We start from the raw sequence: 16,066 nt of genomic DNA on the forward strand, positions 1-16,066 counted from the left end.
ATTACCGTTCTGAATACCGATACTGAAGTCTTGATTAATGTTAATGGTTTAATTAGTTTCTTGCCTCAAAAACAAATCCAACGAGCCTGTGTGCAGCTCTACCGAGCAGATGAAAAGCATACGGTTTGAGGGTAAATTAAATGATAGTACATTTTTTACTAAGAGGCTTGAGGCAATCGATTTTATTCAGTTTGTGCTACAGAATCCAAAACCTCAAACCAGAAGCGTTGAAAATGTTCCATCGGTCGCATGATGATTGGCTAAAGCCGCTGAAAGGACTCCTGGGTGATGTTGTTCAGCTCCAGGGCTTTATGAAGGTCCCTCTACATTGATGGTGGTGACCGTAGCCATGAAGCAGCGCTGGAACAGCCGGTCCGGATCCGGCGGCTGGTTGTCACAGTCTAGTTTGCCTCTTAGGAAATGCTTGCGGAAACCTTGTGGTCCCGACGGCGCGCTGGCTTGGCTCGGACCCTCCTGAGGACTGGCCCCAGATCCTGAGAAACACAACACGTGAGGAGAAAACGTGAGTCGTGCTTAACTGAGCAAAACCCGCAGGCAAGTATGAGCAAAATCAACAGTGACGCTCGTCCACAAGGACACATTCAAAATCACTGTAAAAAATTGTATGATCAATAAGTTATGACACCATGTTTTTACATAACTTTAATTTGAATTTAAGTTAAGCAATTGTCAACTTGTCAACAAAAAACAAAAAAAAACTTACATAAGATTCAACTAATTTTTAGTCAAGTCAAGTTAAGTATATTTGTATAGCGCTTTTCACAATACAGATTGTATCAAAGCAGCTTCACAGTATTAAATTAAAATAATATGTTTCTAGTGGAATTTATTGATTGATAAAATAAAATAAAATATCCCCAAAATATCCCAAAATTAGTCCGTTAAGTCAGTTTAATGTAAAATAAGTTGAAATAACTTAAACATCCAAGTTGATTGTACTTAAAATCAATTTACTATCTGTTGCTCTGAGGGATATTTAGTATTATTTATATGTACACACTATTATATAATGTGTTAAAGGGATAGTTCACTTTGAAATTAAATTTTGGTATGTTTTAGCTTACCTCAAGGGCATCCAAGATGTAGGTGTCTTTTTTTCCGCAGTAGTTCAAATTTTGATATTTTTAGGTCAAACCGTTCTTGTCTGACAGTCATATCATGCAGGTCTATGGTCACCCCCTCAAAGAGCATGCACAGAGTCCAAATTAAAACAATTCCCCATCGTCCAAATTAAACAATTCCCCATCGTAAGTACACATTGATGGCCTAAGACACGAAACGAGCGGTTTGTGTGAGAAAACGAACAGTATTTATATCGTTTTTACCTCTTGTAACACAGCCACGTCCAAGTAATCTGAGGGCGTGAGCGCATCCTGGTGTGTGACGTGTACGCAGACTGGTGCACAGATATATATATACTAGATTTCGCCTTGTCTATGGCAGTTCATTGGATCGAATGTCTTTAATGCGAAATCTAGTGTATATATATCTATGCACCAGTCTGCGTACACGTCACACAGCAGGAAGCGCGCGCGCCCTCAGATCACTTGGACGTGGCTGTGTTACAAGAGGTATAAACGATATAAATACTGTTCGTTTTCTCACACAAACTGCTCGTTTCGTGTCTTAGGCCAATGTGTACTTACTATGGGGAATTGTTTAATTTGGACGATGGGGAATTGTTCTAATTTGTGCATGCTCTTTGAGACCGTGACCATAGACCTGCATTATATGACTGACAGACAAGAACGGTTTGACCTAAAAATATCAAAATTGAAACTACTGCGGAAAAAAAGACACCTACAACTTGGATGCCCTTGAGGTAAGCTAAAACATAACAAAATTTAATTTCAAAGTGAACTATCCCTTTAATACTTTACATGTTTATATTTTTACATTTTCATTCTAAATTCAAGTTTTCGTAATGTATAATATGCTTTTTGTCGTTTTTAGTAGATTTCTATGGGATATTTCTCTGGTTTGAGTGCCTTGGACTACTATTTATTTAAAATATTAATATTTATCTGAGCATTATGATGCATTTGCAAGAGCTTTGAGGATGTCTATGCTCAGCTCTCGTGGGTTTAGGAGAATTTAATAAATGTTGAATGTAGAGGGTGGAATTGCCTTTCAGTATTTATACGCTGAAATACTGTCATAGGACCTATTTGGTAAGAATATCCAATGTCATACACTGCTTGCATTAACAATAATGCCTCCATACAAGAACATGCATAAATAAAACTTTCATGTTATTACAAGCCTGGGGCTATAGCAAACCCAAAGGATGCAAGGCCATCCAGCCACACATTTCCCTATTAATGTTTTGCTGGGGTAAGTCCTTTAAAATTAGAATTAATAAATGTATTAATGAATAAAGGACAGAAACAAACAATAATATGTATTTTTGAATATATTGCAAATTTGTTAAATTTGAATATTGCATTATATTGCAGGCTCTTAATTATTGAATTAATATTTTACATCAATTCAATTATCAGTTCACTCAGTTTTACTCACCCCAACGTCATCCAAGATGTGTATGTCTTTCTTTCTTCAGTTGAAAAGAAATTAAGGTTTGAGGAAAACATTCCAGGATGTTTTTCCATATAGTGGACTTCAACGGGGTCCAATTTTTGGTAGTGAAGTTTAACACTACCTCCAGCTTGTCCTATTTGGCATTAGTGGTGTTTGGCATTTCATGCATCATTTAGATGCTTTGCATTATTTTCATTACATTTAAGCACATTTTCATTACTGTAATGCCTCCAGATGTTTATTTTTAACTTTTTAAAATCTCATTATTGCAGATAATGATTATCATTTGAATCTTGTTTTAAGTATATAATTGATTTTAAGTAATACAATTAAATTCAAGAAATACTACAATGATGTATTTAACGCTTTAAGACATAATTATTTTTAACATTACAGTAACCATGGTAACCATACCATTACAGCTAATTTGGGGGGGAAACATGATTAATTGTGCACTTCCCCTTACACAAGCTTGAAAACATTAAGGTTTTTAAGGTTTTTGAAAGTAGTCTCTCAATCTCCCCAATGCTGCATTTATTTAATAAAAATACATTAAAAACAGTAATATTGTAAAAATATTAGCCTACTAAAATGTAAAACAACCATTTTCTATTGTAATATATTGTAAAATGTAATTTATTCCTGTGATGCCAAGCAGAATTTTCAGCATCATTACTCCAGTCTTAAGTGTAATTTCTTATTATTCTTATTAATGTTAAACACAGTTGTGCTGCTCAATATTTTTATGGAAACTGATAAAAAAAAAAAAGGTTTTCCAGGATTTTTTTTTTCAGGATTCTTTGATGAATAGAAAGTTAAAAAGAACAGCATTTATTATACATTTTAGGCTATTCTCTCTCTCTCTCTCTCTCTCTCTCTCTCTCTCTCTCTCTCTCTCTCTCTCTCTCTCTCTCTCTCTCTCTCTCTCTATATATATATATATATATATATATATTAGTAATATTTGTTAATTTCATAAATGTATTTACTGTATCTTTTTTTTGATTGATTTAATGTGCCTTAGTTAAATAAAAGTATTAATTAATTTTTTTCTTCTTTTTTAAAATCTTTACTACCCCAAACTTTTTAATGCCAGTGTATCATGACCCTGCTTCACAACGTTGTTGTGTTGTATTATTGGACTCTCTTCATTTTTAGCTCTCATAATTTGTGTAGTTATTATGAGTAGACACTTAGAGAAACATGTGTTCTTATAATGAGTTAACAGGAGTAATTATAACCCTTCAGGTCTTTAGAGAACATTACCGCTCTACACATGGAGCTGAATGTGTTCAGATTGTCTCATTAAACCTCTCTTCTCTGAAGATCTCAACCCTCCTGCTCATTAAGCCTTCTAGTGGATATTGTTTAGACCTGCATTACGTGCACAGTTCTTAATAAAAGTTATGATGAAGTGTTACCGTAAAATGATACTTCACAGCCGTAGGTCCTCCAGTTGGATTGAAACTGGATGGAATTTCATTAACTCAAACTGGATGCTAATTTGGGTTAATGTTCTTAAAGGGATGGTTTCGATGTAAAATCAACCTAGGCTCCTTTGCACCATGACCTCGAGCCAAACCCCCCCCCCAGAAGCTTTTTCTCCCTTGGTCGAACATTATTAAAGTTAGAGCTTATTTAGAGATATCAGCCGGATGGCTTAGTGCAGGCACTAATGGATCCTATGATGAATCTCGTAAATTACCCCACTAATAATGGCCAGAATGGTACCAAACCTCTACAGTAGTACAAATAGGTTCTGTACTCATAAAACGAGGCATTGGAAAGTTTGTAAGTACATCAGGAGTTTATTTAAATAACACTAGCCTGATGGCTAATGCTACCGCTAACCCGCATGTCGAGGTCACTTCAGTAATTAGGGAAAAGCCCGTAAAAGTCCTGACAGGAAGCCAGTATATCCAGCATTTTTTATAATTTTTTTTCCAAAGTGTTGACATACTTAGTGTTAACTATAATTCTTGCAAAGTGGAACTACCAACAAAATATTAGTGCATTCCTGGAACTGGGCGTCGTTACACTACATCCTTATGCGTTGCTTTCTGCCAGGACTTTTACGTGCTTTTCCCAAATCACGGAAGTGACGTCGACGTGCGGGTTAGCGGTAGCATTAGCCATCAGGCTAGTGTTATTTAAATAAACTCCTGATGTACTTACAAACTTTCCAATGCCTCGTTTTATGAGTACAGAACCTATTTGTGCTACTATAGAAGTTTGGTCCATTCTGGGCATTATTAGTGGGGTAATGTACGAGATACATCATTGGATCCATTAGCGCCTGCACTAATCCATCCGGCTGATATCTCTAAATAAGCTCTAACTTTAATAATGTTCGACCAAGGGAGAAAAGGCTTCTGGGGGTGTTTGGCTCGAGGTCATGGTGCAAAGGACCCTAGGTTGATTTTACTCCGAACCATCCCTTTAATTGTCATGAATATAAATCAGAACGCAAATTTTTTTATGCAAAAAACAATATTTATTTTTGGGGTGAAATATGACCTGGACAAGTAGCATCGGTGTATGCTATTGCAAAAAAATAAATAATTATAATTAATAATATATACATATATATGTGTGTGTGTGTGTGTGTGTGTGTGTGTTTTATTTTAATTATATATATTTTTTTCATTTTTAATCGGTTCCCTCTTGTTTTTGCATTTCTGTTCGTAATTTCTTTGTATGGCAGCCTGGCCAAAATGCCTGCACAATTTGGCATGTTTCATTGCGTCATCACAAATAAAACAATCGACTCCAAGAACAACTACACAATCTGCTTACAAAAACACTTTTTTAATAATATTTGAATAAATATTGTCAATTTTCTTAGGCTGGACATCAGTCCTGTCCACTACTGTATGTATCTATATTTGCGAAGTTTGAGTTTCATGTGTGCGAGGCACTATAGCAAAAATCCATATCATTTTCTGCTGATGCAACCAAGGCAGAAATGCATTGCAAATAAACTGCAAGTCTCATGCTGTCAGAGAAAAGGGATGTTAAGGTCTGGTCTGAAAACCCCCTCCAGCAGTTCTTTTCAACCACTTCAATGTTATACTTGAGAAAGCTACTTGATTATGCAAATACTAGCTTTGTCAATATTTAATGTGATTGCATGAGTATCACTTGGTTCTGCAGCTCTTAGGACTTACAGAAAGTCATCTATTCACCTGTCACTGACAGAGAGTTCAAGATGCAGCACATCCTACATGAGCTCTCGAGCCTTGAAAATCTATAGCTTTTCTTTGATTCGTTTCCTTCCTGAGCCGACAGGTGTGAGATGTATGAAACCTTTTCTCACACAAAACAAGCTTTTGAACTGTTAATGCTGAAAGCGTCGCCAGATAAGCTTCAGTATGTTTGATATGTTGCTCAAGCCTTGTAAAAACATAAAAAAAGATCAACAAAAGAACCACATTTGAGACTAACGTTTGAAAATGGTGGCCTTTGCAATAAAGACTTAAAACAATCCATCCTAATTTTGCATAAATGAACCACAATCGATGATGAGAGATGCATAATCATCACCCCTTGTCTCTATAGAAACTGTGTTCAATGATTAACTCAATTCCTTTCGCAGCGCATCCGAGACAGAAACATGCAAGTGCAGTTCAGTGCGTTTTATACTTTTGGAAGTGCAACCAAACAAGAGCAAGAAAGGAACCTCGTTTTCCATTTTTGGCAACTTCTCTTGAGTTGTTACCTAGCTACTGCTAGAACTCATGGTGTTACTAAAACTGATGACGCAAAAATGTGATGTGGAAATAGCCAGGGGTGGGGGGGTATCTTCAGATCACGCAATCAAAGCAGATGCGAAAGAGCCTAAAAACTGGCTAAAAATAGTTTACAGATTATAATCAATAGACCATTTGGGAATAGACGTCACGGTTACCTCAATGCACTATGGTGGCAAAAGGGTTACAAATGGAGAAAAACGGGTGAGAAATTTTCTTCTTGTGCCTTTAGATGTCTTCATTTTTATAGAATACCGTCATCGAAGACAGCCTTTCAAGCTAAACACATGACGCATGGTTGCGTTTATGATTTTATAACTCACAACTGCGAGTTTACATCTCACAATTCTGAGAAAAAAGTCAGTATTTCAAGATATAAACGCAATTATTATTATTTTTTAATTCTGTGACAGAAACAAGTTTCCAAACTGCTACAGCAGAACTGTCACTTTCTGCCACAAAATGCTCTATAAATGCGAACATCAGGCAAAAGTTGAACTTATTAAACAGATCTCTAGAATTACTGATTCTGATTGGTCAATTGTAGCATTCTGGGGTCATATAGTTTTGTATTATGACTGTTCTCCCAGGAATCACTCCACACTCTTTTACATCTCACATTACAAAATAACTTCCTCCTTAAAGTCCTCCTGTATAGTCCCTTAAAACTCATCTTTGATTCTTTTCCTTGAAAAAAAATTCTTCATGCCTTAAAATAGCTTGAATGTAACTCTACTAATGAGCCCCGCCTCCACTCACTCACACCAGATCAGAGATCCCCTTGTTGACGATCACATGTTGATCTGATTGGTTACAAGGTAGTTTGTGACGTCAGAAACACCAGCGATTGCAAACTGTGTTTTTGAGACTGTCTTTGGTTCACTGCAGTTTTAAGGAGAAAATACTCAGCAATGCTGTCGACTTATGAATTTGTCTTAAAGCACATTAAAAACACCACATAGACATATAAACAACATTAAAAGCTTGATTTTCACCACAGGGGGACTTTAATAGTTTGTTTATTTATTTCCCAAGTAGATGTACAAAAAGAAGGATAATGCACATTACCCCTTTACATATTCATCCACACTGTAAAAAAATATTTTTTGGTGAAGTAAATACTACTGAAAAAACAACAACAATGTAATTTACATGAAAAAGTTAGTTCAGGCAAGAATAAAAAAAAACTAAGTAAATTCCATATCAGTACTTAATTCAAGCGAGTAGAAAAGAAAGCGTAAATATCAACTCAATAAAATTAAGTAAAAATTACTCAACTTTTCTGATACTGGGGTTCCCATCATGCACTGGGCCTTGAATAATTAATGAGGTTCATTTTTCACTGGTTTCCAGCTGTATTTACACTGTTTTATCATTGCTTTTGTTGTCAGGATTAGTAACTTGTCATTTTGTGACATTTCGAGTAAATTTTTGCTCAAAATGACACATTTAAACTCAAAAATGATCCATCAAATGTTACCGTCATTGTGTATTGTCTACCAAGTATTGAGGTCTTTGCATTCACATATCGCTTAACATCTGACATGATGCAGTATAAATTGCTTAGATAATCTAAGTAAAATGCATACTATAAATGACTGGTATAATTCAATATTATTGTTAGAGTGAAATGTAATGCAAAGGAAATTTCAACTAAATCGATATTAATCAACCTTTTACTAGCCAAGTTAAAATTACTTATTTTCTTTGTTACTTTCACTTAACTAGGTTAAGTAAAGTTTACTTAATTCCATATTCCAAGTAAATTTAACTTAAAGATTTTTAATTAAAGCTACTGATAAATATGTTTAGGTTTTTACTTGGCAAACTTTGTAAATTTACTAGCATTTTCTGAGTGAAAAAAGTTTCCTAGCTTTTTTCAAGTAAATCCTACTCCAAATTTTTTTCAGTGCATTTACTCATTGTATTTACTTAAAGTAAAAGTGACAGATGTCATCAAATGGATGTGTAAAAGATTGTTTGTCTGCTTGAGAGTATTTTTTTCATGACTGTGCTGATTCATTTATGCACCTGAATGTAATCGATTCATTCACAATCAATGTGTATAAATATTTTCTATTTATACACTGAACAAATAAATAATACAGTAGTCAACATTTGAAGTGGATCAGAAAAGTTCATCAACGTTGTTTTAAGACAAGAACAGGTTTTGTTCAAAATTCATGTATAACTTTGATGAAAGGTTTTGATCCACTTCAAATGCTGACTACTGTAGTATGACAGAATTAATCTAAGTTAATAGGAGGCTTACCAGTCGTAAAAATAATTTATTTTTCACATCAACCACATAATATAAACCCAAACTCAAAACAAGTTTGTGTAAAAATACACTATGAATGAGATTAAAGTCCTTAGCTCCTCTCTTGGATCTCAAGGACTTTCCTCTCAAGATGTTTTCATAAGTAGAAATTCTTGAAGCTGTATTCATACCTGGTGCTCTTAGAGGCAGTCCGTTGTCCAACCCTCGAGGTTTAGTGGCGATGAACAGGTAGCAAAGCACACAAAGAGTGATGATGAAGGCTAGCAGCACCACAGCAGCTATAGACAAACCAACCAGAGCTCCCAAACTGAAGGACAGAGAGAGAGAGAGAGAGAGAGATTCAATTGTTTACGTGTAGACCATAATGACATCAAATACTCAGTGCACAATAGCACATGGATGCACTGTGCCATGTTTGATGCCATCAATATAAGAGAGAAACAGAATTATCAAATGCACTATCAAATGCACAAAGGAATGAGTGAGGTAACATGAAAACATGAGAGAGATGCAATATTATTAGTCACAGAAATAGGTTTGAGTTATGATGTAGGCCATCGATGCGGGAGAGCAGAGATATATAGCAAAACCACAGACGTTTTTCCACCAAAAAAATATCACTTTCAATTATTCCATTACTTGGTTAGATGTTTTTCCACTTTCAAACAACTCCTTTCAAATATCCTTCTCCCCCACAAGACCATGATGAAAGGATAATGACTTGTTTTAGATTATTAAAGCGTGCCGACGCACATCTGCATGCCTGAGAACAAATTATAACCAGCTTTGAAAAGAGCAAACGAGTTCTTACATAAATCAGTTAATGTTAATGGATTGTTTGGCATTAATTGTTTAGCGTGGAAGAGGTTGTAGAGACACTAAAAGCTGCAGAGCATCACCTGTGGAGAAACTGCACTTAAAGAGCCACAGTGGGTCATTTAGACTACTTAACCAGTAAAAAAGGTCAAACTAGCAGTGCATTGCTACATTCGGGAAAACATGGAAAACTTGTCATTGTTGGGTGGTTGCTAGGTGACCAAATCAATAGAGCCCACCTCATTGAAGGCAGGTGCATATATAAAAATAAAGGATCTTTATTGGCATCTATGGTTCCATGAAGAATCTATGCAATTTTCCATTGCACAAAATGTTCTTCACACTAAGTAAAAAATGGCTCTTTTAGAACTGTTCGCTGAAAGGTTCTTTTTTGGAACCTTTATTTTTAAGAGTGTAGGTTATGGAACAGATCTCAAGATTCTTATCACACTCTTTTAAAACTCTATAAAGCTCCAAGGGGTCAGCATGAACAGCCCCTGTGCGTGAGTCACCATTATTACTGCTTGTCCACTGACTTCGCTGAAATGTCATGATGTAAAATGTCATGTCATGGTGACTTGTGATAAAAACATAACTGAAGAACAAAGTCATAACTGAGTTCCTCGTGAGAGTGATCCAAGATGGCTTGATCTAATAACCTGAAGATTATAGCAGCCAAAGTACATTACAGTAGGCACTAGGGAAGCTTTTAATTGACCCTGAGTGACAGAAAGTGGAACATTTGGATTTGTATCACCTATATCCTTTCACCACACAATCAAAAGAAGAAAAAGAAAAAAAATTAGGCTGATGTTCTGCAAAAAGAAAATGCATGACAATTGGAGAATGGGACAATTTTGCATTAAAGTCATGAAGTTTCTATTCAGTCAGTCACAATCAATGTTACGTCAATACTGACATATTGGGGTCTCACTTGGGAGCCCAATCACCTTCGAGGGGTAACAAAATGAGCCAATGGATATTGCCCAGTGAGATTTGCATGCCGAGCCATTCCTACCCGACAAACGGCTAGCAGCTAGCTAGTAAGCCAGCTAGCAACTCTCTCTTTCAGGTTTTTCTGCGAGCCGAGACAGCCGTTCAGAGGTGGTTCAGGGTTGTGGAAGGAGGGACGTAACGTCTTCGTTCCCTCCTTCAGGGAACGAGGGTTACATCAGTAACCGAGACATTCTTTATACTATCGCTGATGTTTCTTCTAGACAGCAATGAAGTTAAAGGAACACTCCACCGTTTTTTGAAATAGGGCTTATTCACCTTCTTTCCTACATTTAGATAGGTGGGCAAATGCATTTTTGTCTCAGTGCATACATTGTTTTAGTTTGACAGGGTCGGCACTAGCTTAGCTTAGCATAATGAATGGAATCCTTTGTTGCCAGCTAGCATGTCCTGAGTAAAAGTGATATAAAAATTTAAAAAAACCCACCTAATTACTTCTTGTGGCCTGCGTATTCACAACAAGTACAAATAGCGATGCAGATTAACACTAGGTGATTTCCTAGGCAGATATTGACTTGGGACTATATTAGGGGGAAGCACAGGCGAAGCACTGCTACTTGGGCGCAGAAGTAGCAGTGCTTCGCCTGTGCTTCCCCCTAATATAGTCCTTAAAGGGATACTTCACCTCTGGGAAGATGAATGTGTATTTAAAATAGGTCATTTAAGTAGAAGAAATGTGGAGAAATTTTTGAATTTGGAGCTTTCTAGACTGAGAAAAGCCAGAAAATGTATTTTTGGCTTATGTGGATGAAAGACAACAACTCCCAGAATGCACTTGCTTCGCTGCCTTAGGAGGCCACGCCTACCGGTTAGAGAGCACAGTTGAAAACAACAAGGCTAGCCTAAGTAAGTGATGAGTTTGCCAGGGATTTAGAGACCCAAAATGTCCGGGATTCGGCTTTTGCGTTCTACAGTCGCCATTCATCATGTTTACTGTGGCGAGCAGGACGAGGCTGACGGCCGCGGGAGAACGGCGCGAGGCCGGTGGCTTCATTACTGAGACGCGCCGGGTCTCGCATCTCTCACGGAGGAGCGGGAATTTTCTTAGCAATGTTAAAACGCACATCAACCTATCCTAACCTTGTTTAGCGTTCATGTAAACACTACAGTCAGATTCACCGATCGGAATTAATTCAGCTAGATTGAAACGAGAGGTGTGCATGTAAACAATGAATGGCGACCGCAGAACGCAAAAGCCGAATCCCGGACATTTTTAACGATCTCGCCCGCCGGACAAGTCCGGGAAAAAGATGGTAACCCCTACTTACTCAGCTTTCTCCTATTATTCAGCTTTCTCCACAGAACAAGAGCATGCTAGCTTAGCTTCCAAAGAAAGACGGCTGATACTGTGTACATTCTGTGAGTGAGATCCCACCCTCTATGGGCGGGTTGAAAACATGCGGAACAACGCCATCTACTGGCTGTAGTCTTTAGCCTCTGGACAGAAAATCCTCCGATGACGCAAAATGACGATTTTTGCGTCATCGGAGGATTTTTTTCCAGACAAAAAATACATAAATCTCTCCTCTCAGGGGGATATGAGGGGGGAAAGCATGGTAATTCGAAAATACTACAGGTTTTCTACTAATACAAAGCTTAATGCTAAATCCTGAAGTAACCCTTTAATATATAAGTCAATATCTGCCTAGGAAATCGCCTAGTGTTAATCTGCATCACTAATTGTACTTGTTGTAAATACGCAAGCCACAAGAAGTAATTAGGTGGGTTTTTAAAAAATGTTATATCACTTTTACTCAGGACATGCTAGCTGGCAACAAAGGATTCCATTCATTATGCTAAGCTAAGCTAGCGCCGGCCCTGTCAAACTAAAACAATGCATGCACTGAGACAAAAATGCATTTGCCCACCTATCTAAATGTAGGAAAGAAAGTGAATAAGCCCTATTTCAAAAAACGGTGGAGTGTTGCTTTAAATGGAGAGCAAATGCATACATCTGCTTCTCAGATATTTTCCTGCAAAAAACACTTATCTGGCACGTCTCCTCTTGAGTTTCAGAAGAAATCTCAACCATTCTCAGATATGCAATCAGATATCTCAGCATGAACTTCAATATTTCTCATCGAATTCCACCAAGACCAAATGATCTGCTATTCAGATTAATTTATAGTTCTATTCTCTTTCTGTGTGTGTCAAGAATTGTCCCATTTTTCTGATAAAAATGATTTTCTGGTCAAGTAAATACTACAGAAAAAAACAATGTCATTTACATGAAAAAGTTAGTTCAGTAAATTCTCAAGTAAATTCTATATTAGTACTTAATTCAAGCGTGTAGAAATTAAAGCGTAAATATCAACGTTCTGACTACTCAGCTTTTCTGATACTGGTGTTCCCATCATGCACTGGGCCTTGAATAATTAATGCGGTTGATTTCACTGTTTTCCAGCTGTATTTACACTGTTTTATCAGTGCTTTTGATGTTCGGATTAGTAACTTGCCATTTTGTGACATTTGGAGTTAATTTTCTACTCAGAATGACACATTCAAACACAAAAACGATCCATCAAATGTTACCGCCATTGTGTATTGTCTACCAAGTATTGAGGTCTCTGCATTCACATGTCATAACTTCTCAGATGTGGATATGGTGTCTCACACAATATTTATTGTATTAATTACTAAGATATGTCTAAGTAAAGCATATACTTCAACAGTGTGGTTTAATTCATATTGTTTGAATGAAATATATTGCAAAGGAAACGTCAACTAAATAGATATTACTCAACCTAATTATAGTTCAAATGACTTATTTTCTTTGTTACTTTCACTTAAGTAGAGTTTACTTAATTCCATATGTGAAATTTACTTAAAAAATATGCGTGCAAAAAACTTGCCAAAGAAAAATTAAGTAAATTTTACTTATTGTTTTTTTTCAGTGTACTTTTATTTCTATCAAGGAACTTTGAGAGACACACCAGAGATTAAATTTACACTTGAAACATAAGTGATTACTCCATTAACTCTCGAGAGCTATGAAAAAGCAACCTTTGAGCAAAAATAAACTTTCCTCCGTGAGCATCCAGTAAAAATACAATAGTTCTAATTAACACCTGAATGTGTTCAGCCTCCTATAAAACCAGGTGTTGTGATTTGCATGAATCCCCAAGTAAGCATTTAACTAAACTTCAGTCATGATGAATATTGATGATTAATGCAAAGGTAGTACTTATCATCAAATTAATGAGAAGATTTAAAAACATGCATACATTTTCACCATTCTTGATTGCAGCTTTTAAGTTATTGCAACAATTTACATAATAATGGATCTATGAACAATGTAGGCTACACAAGTGATGCAGTTCTTGCATCTTGAATTGGTGGTGTTTTATTCTAATTACATATGATGGCACCGAAAAGTGCAACAATTTGCATTAATTAATTAGTCATTTAATTAGGCTACAGCTTAATCGGTCAATCAAAGCTCAGGTATTAATACCATAAATATAGCATTTTCCATGACAGTGTCTGTTCTCACTTCAAGTCTTGTAAGGTCCTTATTAAGTGACTGTGCAGAAAGTGTTCTTCAAATCAAGACTTAATTAAGACTTGAGAGTGTGATTAGATCACTTGCCATTTCTTTTTTCTTTTGTAAACATGTCAACATCTATTTTTTTTTAGAGAGTTTGTCTTTGATTTTTGGTTGCAGCTCCTGGAAACGATTTAATTTCTTCAACCCTCCTTCTGATCAATCAATGGACTCATTAAACATTGATTAACAAAAATGTTAATGTCCAATTATGTTAACAGATTGCCTGACAATCCTGTTCTTAATGAGTAGGCTTTGTCTTGTTTTCCAGTTGAAAAATTATGTAAACATCCTTAAATCAAAATAAATTTTCCTGAGAAGCAGAATACAAATTATTTTGGAAAAATGACAAGCACTCTTATATTCAAGATGCATTCAATGAAAACAAGTCTTAGTATGTTTCTCAGTTAAACTTTCATCTGTTTTGCTGCTCAGTGTTCATTTAGAAACTTTTGCATTTAAAACAATGTTTGTCTTTTGAAAATCTGTTTTTTGTCTGCATCATGGCTCCTGAAAACAACACATTCAATATTGGAGAGATATAACAATAAACTAGTTTGTCCTTGATACTGTTTGATTTAAAGGGTACATTCACTCAAAAAATAAAGAACACTGTCTTTCAACATGTATGATTTTCTTCCTTTTGTGTAACACAAAATGTTTAGCAGAATATCGATATCTAAACAAAAACACAAGAAATCACTTTAATGTCAACATGAATCATGTACTATATTCGATGGCTTCTGAAGCCATGATAGCCATTTACAATGAACAGAACAACACTCATTATTCAGTCAATTTTCTTCTTCAATTTTCTTCAATCTTATAGCCGTTTGACACTTGGGAAACAGGCATGGCATGCTGTGGATGATGACGAAACATACAAATGAGATTTACAAGTTATTGGAGATATTATAAAAGTTTTTTTTTTTACATTCATTCGTCTTTTTTATTATTTTTATTTCATTTTTTATTTTATTTTTTTGCGTAACAGTATAACCACTTTTGTAGAATGGAAAAGCATGTGTTCAACAAAATAATGAAAGGTTCTGAAGGTCATCATGAGTAAATTTCAATTTTGGACAATTAATAGCCTACATTTTGAGTGAAAATTCCCATTAAGTTGTTGTTTTGGTAAAGACAAGATAAGAGAGTGTTGTTTTAGATACGATAATATCAATAATTTCACACAATATCACAGTTACTCCATCAAACTTTGTCATTTCTCTCGTTTACTTTTTTATGATAGTGGTGACTACAAACTTGTCATTGTCAAGTTAGCCAACCGTAGCCTACATATGGCTACATAATTTAAAATTAGGCACCCATAACAAATAGTAGTTTCACAAAATGTCGTCTTACCTAAGCCACCACATGTATCCATATTCATATGGGAAAAAGCTGTTGGGATCGTCGCAGCAGTATTTGACGTCATTGAACCCGCAGCAGAATATCGCGCGCGCGTCGCTGTCGGGTTTGGGGCATGTGAAGCCGCTGACAAACACGTTCTCCGCGTTGTAATATCCCGCGCAATCCGCGTTCATGCTGCCTGCGACTCGAACCCTCAACCGGCCACTTGTTAAAGCCTGAAACCTCTAATCACATCCTCTGGATTTTGATTAGTCGTCTGGGAGTTACTCCAGTCAGATTATAAACAGAGATGTGACGACAGTCAAAGACGCGCGAACATCTGAACGTGAGATGCTGAAAGCTTTCTTTATGATCTCTCTCTCTCTCCCTCCCTCCCTCTCTCTCTCTCTCTCTCTCTCTCTCTCTCCCTCTCTCTCTCTCTTTTTTTCTTTCTTTCTTTCTTTCTTTCTTTCTTTCTTTCTTTCTTTCTTTCTTTCTTTCTTTCTTTCTTTCTTTCTTTCTTTCTTTCTTTCTTTCTTTCTCTCTCTCTCTCTCTCTCACACACAATCAATCAATCACCTTGTCTCTCTCTTCTATTCACTCTCACTTTCTGTCTATCATATTCTCTTATCCGTTATATCTTAAGTTATGTTGTCATGACTACACACTAGATGAACAGATTGATCGATAGATATAAATAGATGTAAATTATAGGTAGATAGATAGATTGATAGATAGGCAGATAGATACAAA

At 36.1% G+C, this 16,066-nt stretch overlaps 1 protein-coding gene across 1 annotated transcript; it reads right to left on the reverse strand.

Moving 5' to 3' along the window:
• Positions 1-309: 309 nt before the first annotated feature.
• LOC308703814 (protein shisa-like-2A) lies at positions 310-15,507 on the reverse strand (the record flags this gene model as incomplete). Its single annotated transcript, XM_081387747.1, has 3 exons — positions 310-494; positions 8,760-8,896; positions 15,326-15,507. The coding sequence occupies 3 exons, from the start codon at positions 15,505-15,507 to the stop codon at positions 310-312; spliced, it is 504 nt and encodes a 167-aa protein (XP_081243873.1).
• Between the last annotated feature and the right edge of the window lie 559 nt (positions 15,508-16,066).

Source organism: Scardinius erythrophthalmus, assembly GCF_964197995.2.
Source record: "Scardinius erythrophthalmus genome assembly, chromosome: 15".
Classification (NCBI taxonomy): domain Eukaryota; kingdom Metazoa; phylum Chordata; class Actinopteri; order Cypriniformes; family Leuciscidae; genus Scardinius; species Scardinius erythrophthalmus.